General features: G+C 40.7%; 1 protein-coding gene across 1 annotated transcript; it reads right to left on the bottom strand.

The window, feature by feature from the left end:
• Nucleotides 1–219: 219 nt before the first annotated feature.
• LOC308102269 (eotaxin-like) lies at nt 220–10,771 on the bottom strand. The gene is made up of 5 exons (XM_080451904.1): nt 10,759–10,771; nt 10,622–10,637; nt 1,230–1,307; nt 525–636; nt 220–339 (listed from the first exon to the last, which is right to left on the bottom strand). Exons 3-5 carry the CDS (start codon nt 1,294–1,296, stop codon nt 246–248), a joined length of 273 nt encoding a protein of 90 aa, XP_080308030.1. The 5' UTR covers nt 1,297–1,307; nt 10,622–10,637; nt 10,759–10,771; the 3' UTR covers nt 220–245.
• Between the last annotated feature and the right edge of the window lie 7,551 nt (nt 10,772–18,322).

Here is an 18,322-nt window from a genome sequence, read left to right as displayed (position 1 = left end):
TTAAACCAGTAACCAGATGAGGAACAAAAAACAGAAGTGTTTTAAAAAGATCAAGGAGTTGCGACTATAGTTGCATTGGTGTGGTTTCGCCTTTAGGTTGGCAATATCTTTCTTCCCTAAAATGCAATTGGCCTAACTTCTGCTCTCACACTAGCCATGTTTCTGGCTCCCACCCCCCCACAAGGACCCCTGGGCCCCCCCCCCCCCCAGACCCCACTTTGAGAACCACTGCTGTACATTTGCTACTAAAATCTGCGCTCATCCATTAGGCTCATGGTCTTCTTGACCCAAGGAAGCTCAGGGTCCATGCAGAGACGGGCATTCTTCGCTGTGACCACACTGCAAGGAACAAGAAAAATATGCCTGTTACTAGAATAGTAGGTGGTGTTTGAGAAAATGCATACATACTGTATACTATATATATATATATATATATATATATATATATATATATATATATATATACACACATACATATATAGAATACATATTTACATATTTATTTATTTATCTCCAAAACGTACATGACTCCTGGCTTTGCACAGCGGTGGTCAGTCAGGTGGTAAGACTTCAGGAGTTCGATCTTCACTCTCTTTGGGTAGAATTCAAAGCAGCAGTTATCAGGGCCACCTCCATCTGCACATGTACCTTAATGTTAGTGGTTGTATTTTATGACACAATAGATATTATCACACAGAGTGCCGCACTATGAGCTTGTAGATCTGCTATTTTTAGAAAGATCGTGAACATTTGTGCCAATCTTTGCATTTGTAACTCAAATCTTTGCTTCTGGGGATTCCATAAATGTCTTCTAAATCCTAACATTATTTTTAGATTTTCTTTTGATTATTATGTTGCTATAATATCAGTGGTTCTCAAAATGTCAAGAACCACCCAAAATGATATGTATTTGTCCACAGACCCCCCCCCCCCCCCCCCATCTCAAAATATATTGGGTTCCAGGGACCCCCATCAGAAGTAAATATTTGAGTTAAAAATGTATGTATACATTCAAAGATTTGCACACACTTTCACGATTTTCTCCCCAAAAAATAGCAGATCTACAAGCTCATAGCGCGGCACTCAGTGCCGCGCTATGAGCTTGTATATCTGCTGTTTTTGAATAGCCAAAGACATCTTAAAATGACACAGATTCCAGCGTTCCCGGAGTGAATGAGTAAATAAAGCAATTTGTAATAAGGTCACTAAAAACATGCATGTTTACTTACTGTTGGCCGTCACAGAGCAGCACAGAGCTGCTCCTATCAGGATGCAGAACAGGAGACTGGTTCCCATGGTCACAACTTCTGCAGAGAAGGATGGAGGGATGGATGGATGACAGCTCTACAAAAGTTGTCTAAATGAAAGATAGCCCATATACTGATGCTTAAGAACAAAGAGAAATTGCAAAGAGGAGGGAGGTGCGGTGTTGGTCACAGGGGGGCGGAGAGAGGCTTTACTGTGACACAACTCTTTCAAAAGTCTACCTAAGAAAATAAAGAAAAAGACCCTATATGATGTATCTTACAAACGTGTGGTTAAGCTCACAATCCGCTCATATTATCAATACGTCTTTGCCTGTTCTACTCTTAGCAAGACAAGGTGAAACGCTACAAAGGGAAGGACGAAAATTGTGTCAGTATAAGCTTAAAGCTTAATCATCACTAGATAGTCTAATGTTTCAAAGTGCATTAAGACATTAACCCATTCAATCCTGGAACGCATCTACAAATGTCTTCTAAATCCTAACTGGTTTCTGAAAAACCTATGTTGCCATAATATCAGTGGTGCCCGAACTGTTTCATGTCAAGGACCCCCCAAAATGATATGTTTTTGGCTGCCGACCCGCCATCTCAAAATATTCTGTTCCAGGGACCCCTCCCCCGGAAGTAAAGATTTGCACACATTTTCAGGATAAAAATAAATAAATAGCAGATCTACAAGCTCATAGCGCGGCTTGTATATCTGCTATTTTTGAATAGCCAAAGTATAAAATAATGGTTTTAGCTGATGTGAAAATATTTGAATTTATTAACCCCATGACTGTCCTGACAGGCCAATGAGACGTGCCGAGGCCACTGGAGCACCAAAAGGAGAAGTGTAGCTTGTGGTTGAAAACGACTGATTACAAGATAAGTTACTGACAGACCAGGTAGACAGGAACTTGGCTAATTTTCTCAAATCTAAAATGACACAGATGCCTTTACCGGATTGAATGGGTTAAAAGAGATGCAGTGTAGTATGTAAATATTTTGTAAAGACAAATAAGAGGCCACAACAACAACACTGTTCTTGTTGAATATGTACAGCTCTTTATTTAATAAAACTGCAATATATTTTTATATTTATATATATATGTACACACTTCTAGTGAAACACAGATCCAGTGTTTGCCAGTCTGCCCCCTTCCAACTACAGTATATATACGTATCTTATCAGTCCAGTCCTCTAAAACAGAGATGGGGGGGCCCTTCGAAAAACTAAAAGACAAAAACATAAATTGCCCAGGAAAATAAAATGGTCGAGACAAATCAGACAAATCATTTTAAGATAGAATTTCACCTCCACATTGCACATTTAAAGGAGTAATTCACCCAAAATATTACAAATTTTCTATCCATAACACACCCCATGAAGCCTTGAATTCATGGAGATTTTTTTAGTTTTTATCGCATTCCTAAACCAATAATTTGATGACCAGCGGAAAGATGCTAATGTCTCTGGTATATAGACTCAAATAGTCTCCATTGAGTCTCCTACCGGAGAGTCCGCCGGTTATCAAATTATTGGCCTAGGAATGCGACCACAACTAAAAAATCTCCATAAATTCAAGGCTTCATGGGGTGTGTAATGGATAGAAAATAAGTAATTTTTTTCATTTTTTTATTTCTGTGATAAGAGGGTTGAGGGGCACATATACTGTTGGCTACGTGGGGCAGGGGGGTTATTTCATACATAGACCAGCCTTTTGCTGTAACACTCAAGAGTAACAGACTTCTTTCTCATTTCTTAGAAATGTCACTTAAGACACAAACACACATTTTTGAAAAGCAACACACATTTGCATTGTGAATTAGTCATGTGCAAAAATGTAAATAAAAAGACAGACAAGACAGACTAAAACCTTGGTTCATTTAAATTGCAAGTGATGACACTGTATCTTTATCATGAGGCACAAATAAAGGCATGTTGTGCAAACAGCTTTATTGCAGTAATGCAGTGCTCACCACACTGGGGGCGTGGGGAGAGAGGAGTGCATCTAGAAAAGTGATCCAAACGACGACATGTGATGAGATAGAGATACACAATACATTAACCCATTAAGACCCGAGGCAGATTCTAAAAACACCCAATCCTAACCTAAGTGTTGGGGGAAAACCTCTATTTTTGATTCAAAGTTGTCGATTGGAAACCTTGTATGTCCAAAACCGTTCCTTTTTTTTTGCGAGGCGTTGTGTGCTTGTAGATTGGCCATTTTCACTACTTTTGTGCAACACTCTTGTATGATGAAGGGCTTTAATTTATGAAACAACATACACATTTGAAACTTGCAGATACGAGGTTACTGCCCGACAGTGACGATATTTAACTAAAATGACACGGATGCTTTCCCGGATTGAAAGGAACAACGTATAGGCTTTCCAGGTCTAAATGGATTAAAGCACAAACAGCAGTAATGCCAGCAACATGTGGATTAAAATAACGGTGTTTTATGTACAGTATCCTATACACTGTATGCTAGCAGCCAAAATGAGAACTGAGGGCCCGGTACTTTGATTTGGAGTAATCGTCATCATCACACACATTCATCATCATCTATTGGAGCTCTAGCTATTTAAGAGAGTAGAAATCGAGGTGAGTTGCGCCTAAATGCCATTTATGCACCTATTACCGCGCCTCACACTTCAAACCCAGAGGCTCTCGTGTTTGCCAGACCCAAGGGGTCGGGCTTACATGAGGCTTTGTATCTGTTTCGTCCATACATGGGCAGGGGTCAATTGTCCTCCGGCCCCAGCCAAAAATCTTTCGTCACGAACTATTCATGACATCATGAACTTCAGTTATAAAGTGGTTTGTAGGTGTGTTACATACTAGGACTTCATTTTGGGTCTGGCAGAACCAGGTCTCCTGGTCTTGTTTACTTAAGATGTGGGTGAGACTTTGGGTGCTGGCTGTTTGTCCTGCTGTCACGTAGGACAAACAGTGACCGTCTCTGTTTGATCCTTTCAGATCTACATCTACTGTCCAGGAAAACATCTCTTTTACCACTATGGATTAAATCGGACTTTTCAAGTCTTGGTGTGGAAACTAATCGGAGTCCTATCGTGTACGCTATTCTTATATCGGTTGAGTGGCACGAATGTCATGCAAAGTTTGGCCAATCCATGAAGGCAGTGCTATTACCTAAATATCATACAGAAACAGGGAGCCACAACAACGATCTGGTACCACCCACCCCTATATATTTGAACATATATACATTTCCTGAATATGACAGAATGGGGAGAAATTCTGGCGTTTTCTTGCTGGTCTGGATCCTGCTCTCCGAGCTAAGTGCCATGAACAGGGGGCGACAGACATGGACGAGGCGTTGATAATACCAAGCCGCTGTGAGCGTGCACGACAAGCTGTGTTGGGGGCGAGCACGCCACCTGTGTCGCCCTATGGTCTCCCACATCCTGCTGTTGTGGCTAATCTCAATTCACCACGGGCTGCAGTTATCCACCAACTGACCCCACTTGGCTATCACCTCACTATTTACCAAGCGTATTCCCACTGGCTCTAAACTCTCCGACCCACTATCTTCCTCTGGCTCACTTCTTTCTATGTTAATAGCTACTACTGGCCTCTCCCCCCGACCATGATACAACTTTACATATTTATGTGACATAATCTTTTCTTCTTAAGTCTATCCAAGGTATTAATGACATAATTCACATCATTTAATTCTCACCAATCACATAGGGTCCACTAAAATGAGCATGCAGGGGGTCTCCCCTAATAGGCAACAGTACCAGCACTCTGTCCCCCACCTTGAAACTATGTGCCTGCACCTTCTGGTCATACGTACTGTAGCCTTAATTTTCTCTTAGTCCCCCTTTAAATGTTCTCTAGCAATCCCACACGCTGCTCTCAGTCTGGCCTTAAACTCTGACACATGATCCAAGATGTTCACCTCTGTCTCCTGCTCAAGAAACTGCTCCTTCACCAACTTTAACGGTCCCCTTACTTCATGCCCAAAAACCAGTTCAAACGGACTGTTTACTCATTTACTGGATCCCTGGCTGCAAATAACATAAAGGGGATCCCTCTGTCCCAGTCACCTGGGTCCTCCAGTCCACACAGTATGTTCTATTATTGTTTTCAACATCTGATGATGCCTCTCAAGGGCCCCCTGAGACTGTGGGTGATATATGGATGACTTCGACTGTTTTATACCCACTTGGTACATTACTTCCTGGAACACCCCTGACATTGTGGCTTCTACACGGGATGCCGTTTCACTGCCAGATTTAATTGACTGTCCGTCGCCTATGGAGCAGAAGCAACAACTGCAGGCTCTCTTCGGGTGGTGTTCCGCACCGGACGGGGCGGCAGAGTGAATCCCGCTCTGGTCAAACACGGCATACAGACGGTGACCACCCCCCAGTGAAGCGACGGGAGGTAGACAGACAAGTGATGCGCCCTGGTCCTCTCCTGTGGTGCTCGTGAGGAAGACGGATAAGTCATGGCGATTCTGTGTGGACTACTCTACAGGGGCCTCAACTCTGCGACAATAAAGACTGAATGCGCTGGCCGGGGCCACCTGGTTCAGCACCTTGGACTTCTCAGATGGGTACTGGCAGGTGGAAGTGGTGCAGGAGCACCGGGAAAACTGGCCAGAGCCTGTATCAGTTTAAATCCATGTCCATGGGCCTGACCAATGCATGTGGTTTTCCTTGGCCACGTAATCTCTGCTGAGGGGCTTCGCCCGACCCCCGGAACACTGAAAAAGTGAGAACCTGGCCTGTACCACGGCCTGCCACTCACTGAGACTCGTGCCTTCCTGGGTTCTACTATAGGAGACTCGTGAAATATTCCGCCAATCGTGCGGGACCCCTCAACCATCTTACGGAGAACGATGATGTACTTAACACTGCAGAGGTTGTCACTTCTACACAGGATGCTGTTTCACTGCCAGATTTAATTGACTGTCCGTTGCCTGTGGAGCAGAAGCAACAACTGCAGGCTCTCCTGGAGAAGAAACGGATCGGGAGTCGAACCCGCGACACGCTGTCAAGCTGGATTACCAGCATATGTGGTATGCGCCTGGACAAGGGGTCATCACCATGGCAGCTTGTGATTTTCATTAATATTCCATTTTTGCCACGGACATGCAAAATAATCATCTTACCAAAAACACATTGGCCTAGCCCTAAATGTATACTAATGGACTCTTAATGTGTCATAGGGTCTATTCCAATGTGCTGCACATTTTTAAAACAATATTATGTCTGCATTAACTACTGAGCCACTTAACGACCAACAAATTAAATCCTAATTATTTTGGATAATAATAATTGAGTCTCATCAGTACAGACAGTGCTTCAACCTCAAAAGGGCCACTTAGCTGCAAAGGTGAGTGGGTGCGTAATATCATACATCATATGGCTAATATAGAGATTGCTGGCTTTTCAAAAGACAGAGTTGCTTGAGGACAGAAGGAGATCAAGTTCTACCAGCTAAACCATTTGGTTTGGTTTGGCATAGTACGGTAGCTAGTGGATTCCATTAAGGTGATGAGGTATTCTCTGTTGATGAGAAAGTCCAAGGCATGCACATGTAACAATGGAAAAAGACACACCCTGCAAGCTACACTTGATTTGTTTTTGATTTATTAGACATAATAATTATATGTTAAATGCTTCTCACGGAAACATCAAAGATAATCATCCTCTGCTCTGCTCTGAGCTTCCGGGTGCGCTGCTCTGCGGCTGCTCTGCGGCTGCTCTGCGGCTGCTCTGCGGCTGCACCGTGACCTCAGCGTGCCGTTGTTTAGTTGTTTGTGTTGTCCGTGTGTCTATATGTCGTTACATGTAAAGATGTGCAAAATCGCCAAGATGAGAGCCGTAGAGATAGCTCTGCTGATCCTGTGTATTAGTAACTCCTGTGGAAAGTGCTGGTCGGTAGAACCGGGGACCCGGCTCGAGGCAAACATCTGGCGTGAGGACGGCGCGACCGGGATCGCCCGTGTGTACAGCCGAGCTGCACTACTGGCATTACGGCCGCCGGAGCCGAACACAACGGCGGGCCACGTCCACTTGCAGGTGTTGGATGGCATCCCCGTGGAGCTGATCCGAGGAAAGAGGAGGAGGAGACGAGGAAAAAGAGGGGGAATTCGAAACCGATTACGGAGGAGATTCACCCGCCCCCCGCTCCCATTTATCGTTCTGGCCAACGTGCGATCCTTGGAAAAAATCAGCACGATAAGAACATACACAAGGTACAGCTATGAATTTCGTGAGGCATCACTGTTCTGTTTCACTGAAAGCTGGTTAAAGCCATCAAAACCAGACTCACTCTATGAGGTCCCCGGATTCACTCTGGTGCGACTGGACAGAGGTGGAGGGAGCGGTTACGGTGGAGTATGTGTGTACATTAATGATCTCTGGTGTCGATCCCATTCCGTCAAACTCGGGATATGCGACGATCCCAACGTGGAGATCCTGGGCATGACTTTAAGACCGTTCTATCTTCCCCGCGAATTTGGGTGCATTCTGCTGTTCCTAGTCTATGTGCCTCCTAAAGGGCTGCCCGCACAGGCAGCAAAAACCATTGCTGACTGTGTACATGGACTACAACTACAGTACCCAGAGGCACCAGCAATCGTGCTTGGAGACTTGAACCAGTGTTATCTAGACACTGTGTTGCCAGGATTTGAACAGTATGTCAAGGATGCGACTAGGAAAAATAACATTCTGGACAAGTGTTATGTGAACATTCCAAACGCATATGTTGCCAAGGTAGGCCCGCCTATATTGACCTCTGATCATAATGTTGTGTGCATGACTCCAGTTTATAAGTCAAAACTGAAGAGAGGAAAGCTGGAGAAGAAAGTAGTTAGGACATGGACAAATGAAAGCATGCCTGGACTGTACAGATTGGGACACTTTTAGAGATGGTTAATTGGACGAAATAACAACAGTTACAAATGATTATATTAATTTTTGTGTACAGCTGGTTGTTCCTACAAAGGAAATAAAAATCTATCCGAACAATAAATCATATGTGACCAAGGACATAAAGAATGTAATAAATGAAAGGAAAACAGCCTTCATAAACAAAGATTTTGGTGCACTTAAATTGCTAAAAACTAAAATGAGGCAGGCAAAATTGGCACATAGACAGCATCTAGAGGATGTGTTTAAAGCCAAAAATCACAAAAAGGCGTGGGATACTATGAAATCCATGACAGGAATGTCATCCCCAACCAAACCTATTGTGACAGACAATGAACTTGGCCTAAATACTTTCTATGCCAGATTCGAATCATTAGGCGATTCCTCTAAGTGCACTGAAATACTTAAGGCTGTAACACCTGCCCCCTCAGACAGAATTATCATCACTGAAGAGGATGTCAGGAAAGTGTTTCGGTGTACTAACACAAGGAAAGCTAATGGGCCGGACGAGTGCAGTGCTTTTCTCCTCAAAAACCTTGCATCTGAGTTGGCTCCTGTGTGGCAACTGGCAACCAATATTTCAAACCTCTGTAGACACACAATTCCTCTGTGTTGGAAAACCTCACACATAAAACCACTACCCAAAATCCAATGTCCAAAAGAACATAAGGTTAGACCCATAGCTCTCACTTCAGTGACCATGAAATCACTGGAAAGAATACTGTTGCAACATCTTGTGAGTATAACTAAAGACAAATTTGACCCCTGTCAGTTTGCTTATAAGAAAGGTTGCGGTACAGAGGATGCGGTTGTCACACTGGTCCACTTCATTACAAAACATCTAGATAAGTCTAATAAGAATCATGCAAGGGTGCTGTTCTTAGACTTCTCTTCAGCCTTCAATACAATACAGTCTGATATTCTGGTGTCAAAGATGGTACAGTACAGTTGGAACTGAATCCATACTTAATTCACTGGTATGCTTCCTTCCTTACTAACAGAGTAGAGAGGGTGAAAGTGAACAAAACCCTCTCCTCAGCATTAACTACTAATGTTGGTGCTCCCCAGGGTTGTGTAAGCTCAGCTGTACTTTTCACCCTTTATACTGACAGCTGTCGTACTGAGGAATGTCTGTCTGAATGTCGCACTGACAAACCAGACCAATACATTCTAAAGTACTCTGATGATACAGTCTTGATTTCTCTTTTGGATAGTTCCAGTGATCCTGGACTGCACCAACACAGAGTAAATAAGGTGGTGGAGTGGAGTGATAACAACGCTCTTATCATTAACACAAAAAAGACAGAAGAGATTGTTTTTGGTGCTCCACTAGAGATACACAGATCCTCCATTACTATTCATAGTGAACAGATCAACCAGGTATGTTCATATACATACCTAGGAGTAGTAATAGAGCACCTTTTGTCATGGAAAGACTAGATTGAATCAGTGGGTAAGAAGACAAAACAAAGAGTCTATTTCCTTCGCCGTCTGAGATCTTTTGGTGCTAGTAGACAGATTCTTCTTTAGTTTTTCAACTGTTATTATTAGTGTTCTTCAGTACTGTTAACCCAATGTCAATTGCAAGGAGCTGCGATTAGTTGCATTGGTGTGGTCTGGCCTTAGGAACACTTGCCTTTAAGCTAGTTGCCCGTACAAATGATTGTACACTGTTAGTAACACTTTTATTTATGTTTAGATAGCTAGATAATGTTAAGTAGTTACCTATACAACACTGTTAGGAAGACAGCGGCTTGTCATAGGCATTGCTTGTTTCAAGAACCTCAACACGAGTTGCCAGGTTCTGGAAAGAAACAAGCATCCAGTGTTAAATCGTTCGGCAGTAGCGCTATAATAGACGAATCTCCCTAACCCACGCGCTCCCATTATGACAACGGAGGGGGTTTAAAAAATGACGACAGGGGAATCGATGGAAAAAAAGAACGCCACTTTTCACGTCAATAGGTGAGTAACGAGACATCAAAGACAACACTTAATTTGTCCGGTATTCTCCTTTAATGTTTTTAATTTTGTTAGTCAATAAGTTAGCCCTATGACTAATTCCCAGATCATGAGCACAGATGATACAAAGCGAGTGAGCCAACAGCAGGCAGTGTGATGCGACACATGTAGTGTTATAACTCACAAACCCACCAGTCTAGAATGTGATTAGCATAGAAATAGTGCTCAGGCTGGTTAGCAAACATTTATGAGGTAACCTTCATTGGATAGCAGTTGTTTATTACTTGTTTTGTGCCTTTTTTTACAGCCACCAGTGTTCGGTTGGCACAGCCACCCCATCCTTAACACACACCGGTTTGGCAGTGCCTCTACCACTACTATGAATTAACTCCCCCCATCACCTGTTAGTATGTAGAGACTATCTGTAGAGAATTGACAATTAACTAAGAAGATTCTTCATATGGGACAGTTCTAGAAACAGAGAGTTGTACAGTACGTACCTGACACAACATGAATCTGTAATTTAAAAAAGAGTAAAATATGTTAGTGTTTTAGGCTACAAACCAGTTATTTGCTCTTCAGTGTCACAACATACTTTTGTTTTGTTTTGTTATATCACTATTTCAGTGGTTCTGACCTTTGGATGTTCTGTATCGACACAGCAGGAGCAGAAGGATGATCAGTAGAATCACAACCAGAAATCCCACAATCAGCCCCACTACAAGTGGAGAAATCTGTTCCACAGGTCCAGGCACTGAAGGTTTAGCAGATCCAGTGACCAAAGGTGGAGTAGAGCCAGACACTGAAGGTTGAGTAGATCTTGTCACTGAAGGTTGAGGCACTATGACACAGTATGACGGCAATGAAAACAGCATTGAAATAAATAGATTAGATTAGGCTATAGCATTTAGGCCACACACACACACACACACGCACACGCACACGCACACACACACACACACACACACACACACACACACACACACACACACACACACACATAGCCATACAACATTTATTTTAAAAAAAAAGTACTCACCAATTGTGTCTATTGTGACTGCATCACTGTGTTCAGTGTCATAAACTGGTTCCCCTCGCCTTCCTATGCAACTGTAGACTCCTCCTTCTGACACACTGATTGATCCATCAGAGTGTTGAACACCATCTTGCCTGATCGGGTGTTGGTAACGGTTGTAGTGCCACTTCCAGCCAGATGAACCATCCACAGAGCAGGTCAGTGTAACACTGCCCCCTACAGGTATTTGGTCAGCTTTCAGTGTAGCTTTGGTTTATGATCTGTTGATCAGAATAGGAAGAAAAACGTTAAACTAGAACTGAACAGACAGTTAGTTCCTGGAGAATCTGAAAGCTACACAGAGTAGTCTACCATGCTAATTTGGACAATAGTTTGTTTTATGTCAAATGCTCACAGTGATGAAATAGTTACAGATTCATAATAACTAATATTGAAAATAATTGTTAATGAATGTATGCCTCATAACGACCAAATGACCAATCGCAGCTTGACCATCCCTCCAACTAGGGGATCTTGTAACTACCTACTGTACACAGCAGTCATGAAAAAGAAAGAAAGAAAGAAAGAAAAAAAAGACCAATTACGCAATAATGTTTTAATGGCGGAAGATAACTGTGATTACTGTGTTAAATATTATTATTGGATATATAGAAAATATATTGAAACAGAAACTACAAAGGAAATGTCCTGAAAGGTACATAGGTCAAATTAATAGAAAATACAATTATTCATATGTGATGGCATGCTCATTTCTATGGTTCATCACAAATTATTTTCAAATGCACTTAGGACGTTTTTATGTGCATGTCAATGCAATATCTCTCACCAGTCACCACCCTTAATTACAAAATAGCCTGATAATTGATGTGTGGAAGAAATAAATTATGTATTGGAAATGCTTATAAACGTATTATCAAGTTCCATATCCCAGTCACATCCTTACAGGATAATCATCTCTTTATATGGAGAGAACCATAATTAAAAGGTTAATATACAGCAGTGGTTCTCAAACCTTTTCAAGTCAAGGACACCCAAAATTATATGTATTTGGCTGCGGACCCCCATCTGAAAAGGTTTTGTGCCAGGGACCCCCAGAAGAGAAGATTTATGTTTTTAAAAAAAATCAAAATGTATCAAAAATAGTAGATGTACAAGCTCACAGCGCGGCACGAAGTGACGCGTTGTGAGCTCGTAGATCTGCTAGTTTTGAATAGCCAACATATAAATTGAAAAAGTGGTTAAACTTTTTCCATTTATCAGTGGTTAAAATCATAGTAATGCTATGTAAACTACTTTAGCTGGGGACCCCCTGGAACCTCCCCAAGGACCCGTGGGGGTTCCCGGACCCCACTTTAAGAACCACTGATATACAGTATACTGTCTGAGTGCTATGAATGAACTTAAAACATAATGACAGTGATGAGAATATATGATGATATGACTTACCTGATACAGTCAAAGTGACTTTATTACTTTGTTTTTTAACCAGCGGATCCTTTCTGAGATAACCAACACACTGGTATTCTTCACCACTGTAGCCTGCTGGTTGTCTCATTTCAAATGTATTCTGATCTTGGTATGGGCCAAATGGACGACCATCTTTGTCAAATGTGTAATACCAGTCAGTCTTCTGTCCTTCTCTCATGTCACATATGAATGTAAGTGTAACAGACTCTCCAGTAAATATCGGTTATGTTATATGTTATAATAGAGAGGATGAAGTATATGTGATAATGTGAGTATAGTTGTAGTAGTAAATATGATCTCGACTGAGTGAATAAAGAGAAGAGATATCAATCTTTACCTTGACTGTGTCCACAGGAGAGGAAGCTACTCACTGAAAGATATTTGATATAGAGACAATATCAAGTTAAGCATAAATATCAGTATTTCTTTCTGCTTTTATTTGTGTGTGGACAGAGGTTTGAAGAAAACAGTGAAAACCTTTCATAAGGTATGATGTATACAAGCTTCATATCTTAGGCTGCATACTAACAATAGTTTCGGCTTGATGTAAAAGAATGCATTTAAAAACGCATTTTTGCATTAATATTAAAATTCCAGCTTCTAGACATCATAGTCATCAGTGATTTAGCTATTGTGTAAAATTAAACAAATAAAAGGTTTTATGGTATACAACAGATATGAGTGGGCACTAAAGGCCATCTCTGTACTGTAGGTTGCATCATCAGTGTTTGTACTTTGGTATTTTAATTTGTTTGTTATTGCAAATCAAAATATTGCTGAAATTATAAATCTACAGCAAGGTGAAAACATTGGTCAAACTACTACATTGATTCCCTTGACATTTTAATGTATTCAAACTCAGCAGCTTAACTTTAACAGAATATAATTACAGTAGGGCCACATATTCCTTCATTGAAATTGTTCAAATACTAGAAACTAGTTCAATAGACCTACTAGTAATAATAGTGATATACTCACATAGGAGCACACAGGGCCAAGTGAGACCCATCTTCTCCTGTGAACGCTCTGAAAATCCTCCTACAGTACGTCCTGATCACAGTGAACTAAGAGCTACTGCTCACTCTGTGTGTGTGTGCGTGTGTGCGTGTGTGTGTGTGTGTGTGTGTGTGTGTGTGTGTGTGTGTGTGTGTGTGTGTGTGTGTGTGTGTGTGTGTGTGTGTGTGTGTGGTGGTAAAGGGTGTGAGAAAGATGGTACATTTCATGCCATGAGCTCAGCATAATTCAGCATAATCGGCTCTTCCTTCCTGTTTTTTGGAAGAGATGAAATGAAGATTCACAGCAGTTCTATATAGATTTAGAGTCTTATTATGCATGGCTTAGAAGAAGAATTAATGTCTTGTACTGCATACAAATTGTTCAAGACACGGGCCAACTCCATGGTCATTCACAAATTAAGAACAGAAAGAAAAAAGATATGACAAATTATGTAATTTTGACCTTGATTCTGACCTTGAGCATTGACCTTTCAAACACAAAATTAAACCAGCCTACTGATCATTCCAAAGTGTAGTGAATCCACCTGTCTGTTCTTGATTTTGACCTTGGCGGTCCCTTTGACCCTTGATCCCCAAAAGTTTATCATCTCTTTGGGGCAGCCTACTGATCATTCATCAGTTATTGTGTTCACAGACTGACATAATGTGAACTTTATGAATTCATTTAACAGCACAGTGTGATATCCTGGACAGTGATGACACTTAATTTTCCACAAGGAATCCAATGCATCAAACCTATTGCATGAAAATCCACATTATACACAGTGTTATGTTATTTTGTTCACAGATGCAGAGCAGGAATTTGTTTTCCTATTTTGACAATGTAGTGAAATGCTCATACTTTATTATACAACAGGTAGTTCCGACCAAGCAATCTGATTGGTTGAAATAGCTTTCTAGCCGTGATTCAAACCAGCATCATATCACGGGCCTAATCACATTAAATAAATCACTCCGCAGTCCGCACCTGATTAGACCATATATGACACAGCTGTGCTGTGAAGTCACGCTGTGACTGTCCCACGGTAGGAAAACAAACAGACAGTACCCACCGCCGCCACCGGGCGGAGAACAACAGCTACGCAAGATGGACTATGTTGTTAATTTTGACTTATTTGGTGGACTTACTGTTGATCAATGGTTAGAAGAGAGCACACTAAATCGCCTAAAATCCTATAATAAAAGGAATAACTGGAAAAAAGTGTGCTTTATTTCAATGGTAACATCCATACTGTATAAATATCCTCCTGTGTTAAAGTAAAATTACTCCCATTTCGTTAACAGTCCAGTGTATGTTATACTTTATCGTACGAAGGTATCGCACGGCCAAAATAGCCGATCTACAAGTTCACAAGGCATCGCCATCTTGACGCGTTGTGAGCTTGTAGATCAGTTATTTTGGCCACGTAACACGATCGTACGACGGAGCATATAGCCTACTGGAATCAGCTGTGTTGATGAGACGAGAGTCAGAGAGACAGAGTGCTGCGCTGCCACAGGGACTATTTTGTCTCAGTCAAATAAACTCTTCTCTTTACAGGGAAACGGATAAGCGATTTTTTTTTATTATGAATTGCCCCACAATATGAATACATTTGGATGTGTTTTGTTGGTAACTGTTGTATAATCGCAATATTACACTCGAGGGTGTGCTTTACCTTACATTATTGTCACTTCTGTGATGCGGACGCGGAACTCGGCTGCGCCTCGTTCCTGGACCGCATCACAGGCGTGACAATAATGACGGTAAAGCACACCCTCTCGTGTAATATTGCTTAAATGAATAATAACACTACAGAACTATAAAACAAACATCTGTGTTCAACTCAACACCGTCCGAGAGAGAATGTATCTTTTGACTCATTCTGTAATATTCAAGTAATGTTTTTAAAAAACACATTAAAACAGCATTATAACAGACAATATAATAACCAACATGAAACACTGAAGACTAGGCTGACATTAAAGTCCTCACTGACCACAAAGGAAACAGCCTATATGTGTCAAACCACAGTCACACAAACAGCCTCCATCACAGCGAAGCGTTTGTTACCATTTTAGTTTGCATGTGTGTCTGTTCATGCAGGCATGAGTTTCTCTGCATGCATGAATTTGTGTCGTATGGTAGCCGATTGCTTATTTCCACTACCATGGTGATGAGCATAATGGGATTTAAATCAAGGGGATCAAACGAGGACTGAGGAGTAAAAATGTGTTGTATTTTGCAAGAACATTTACAATATTTACAAGGTAAGCAGACACAAAACAAATGACATAGATGTTGCGAAGAAAAAAAGGCGAGACAAAAAACCCCAGCTAGAATACAAGACAGTCCACCTGACTAACTAATTGTTCAAAACCAAAGGCCTGTCTATCTAGCTACTCTATCAAGTGGCAACCATCCTTTACCTGGTGTATAACATTAATCCACCTACCTACAGTATACGTATGTTAACCCATTAAGACCTGAGGGCGATTATACAAATGTCTTCCAAATCCTAACAGTTTTCCCTGCACTGTAACCATAAGTAAGAAAAAATATATCACTGTGTTATGATGATCTGTCTCACAAATGCATGACTTGTGTTGTTTTCACCTCCAAGACAATGGCAAAATCGGCCAAATACCTGTATGTGTGTCTCAAAGAATTGGCTTGAGACGTTACTACCAGTGTTGGATGTCCCACTAAATTGTACTTAAAACTTAATTTGATCTAAATAAATCAGTCATGTACTGATGGAAAAAAGCAATAATATATTACGGTCATAAAATAAATCATATTATACTGTCGTAAAAAAAGTAAGCTACTAACAAATATCATAGTATCCAGCAACAAACTATACAATGTCCAAAAATTATAATAGTTTTCATACAACACTATTAAGTCACAAGAAACCAAGAATATTATAACCAACAAATCCTCATAAAATCATAAAACAAGTAAAGTCATACTATACTCACATAAAGAAATAATAACCATAAATCTTACAACTACTTGTAATCTTTTACCCTGAGTATTACAAACAGAATACCCACATAAGACAGAAGAGCACTCCTTTACAGTGAGTTTGGTCTATTTACAGTATCAAACTACACTGCCAAGCCAGCCACTATACATTGCATATTGTCATTTATATTTCTACGGTCTCCATCAAGCAGAACAGCTTTGCCACCTCAAGGGAAAAACTTAAGCAAAAGTATCAATACTGCAATGTAGAAATACTCTGTTACAAGTAAAAGTCCGGAATTAAAAATGTACTTGAGTAAAAGTAAAAAAGTAATGGCATCAAAATATACTTAAAACACCCAAAGTAAAAGTAGTCATTATGCAGCATGTCCCATTTCACAGGTTTCAAATGGATAAAATGGATACAAATCTTTTGAAAATAGCCGATCTAAGCTCACAAGTATATCGGCTATTTTCAAATAGCCAAAGTTTAAAATATTTTTAAATACTCAAGTAAAGTAAAAATACATAACATTTTTACTTAAGTACGGTACTTAAGTAAATGTACATAAATACATTCCACCACTGGCTCTGATTCCATCAGGTTGAGTTATTTCTAAGCACCAAAAAAACGCTTGAACCCTAACATCCCTTTTCTGGGGGCGATCATTCAGTGAAAATAGAAGATCTACAAGCTCACAACGCGTCCCAGTGCAGCGTGTTGTGGTGGGAATAGATTTGACTTCTGTTGTCTTCTCTTCACCACGTTTTAACGACATCTTCATTCACCATCCTGGAACATAACAACAGCATACAATGTAAAGAAAGAAAGAAAAAAACTCAAACCCAGATGCACTGAGTGTCAGTGAATAAGATATTACAGTCTGGTAATACTGAAGTGGAAGTCACAGCACAAAGGTGAAGCACATACAGTACTTGTGTGTTTCTGTGGCTGTTCTCAACTATTTTCCAGCTGGGTGCTCAATATTGATTCATTTCACGTTTACAACAGTGTTATGTTAGTGCTTCATAATAACCACCACACAAAAGTGTTTTAACAACACCGTCTTTATCCTCAAAACTCCTTCACTGCTTAACTAACAGCATCCTCTAGTGGCTGGATGGCCTATTATAGAATCTTACCAAGCCGAGGGCTGATGGTTTGACCTCAGAGTAAATGGTGTCTTCAGTTTTCTCTGGAGCTGGTGATTCAGGGAATGGAAAATAGTTCACAGAAAATATTATTTATGTATAATATATACATTTTAAGCAGTGCATTTTGACAGTATGTTTATTCTCAGCATGATTACTCATCTTCAGCCTTTATAACCATACAAAGCTGTAGGCCTAACATGTCTGTCATTTCAGAACTAGCTGTGTTTTCTTATTATATTTCACAGGAACAGATGCATTATTGAGGAACACATCCTAGAATATTGTGTATTGACATGGTGTAGGTAGATATGCATTTCACCTACCTTTCTTTTTCTTGGCTTTGCCTTTGTATTGCTGGTTAACCTGGGCGTAAGTAACATCTGGGTCTCCTGCTCCTCAAACAACACAACACAACACAACACAAGTCAGAACATAGTCATATATGAGTAAGATCTGTTTAATCATCTCTAGTTTATTATACCTGAATAATTCTGTTCCGAATACAGTTCAGCTTCTTTCAAAGTCAATATATAAAGTATTCTGAAGTTTATTTCTAATTTCTTAAAGAAAGGTAGGTAAA

The sequence above is a fragment of the Gymnoscopelus braueri genome (genome assembly GCF_963280865.1).
Source record: "Gymnoscopelus braueri genome assembly, chromosome: 15".
In the NCBI taxonomy this organism is placed as follows: domain Eukaryota; kingdom Metazoa; phylum Chordata; class Actinopteri; order Myctophiformes; family Myctophidae; genus Gymnoscopelus; species Gymnoscopelus braueri.
This window is presented reverse-complemented; position numbering and strand designations above follow the sequence as displayed.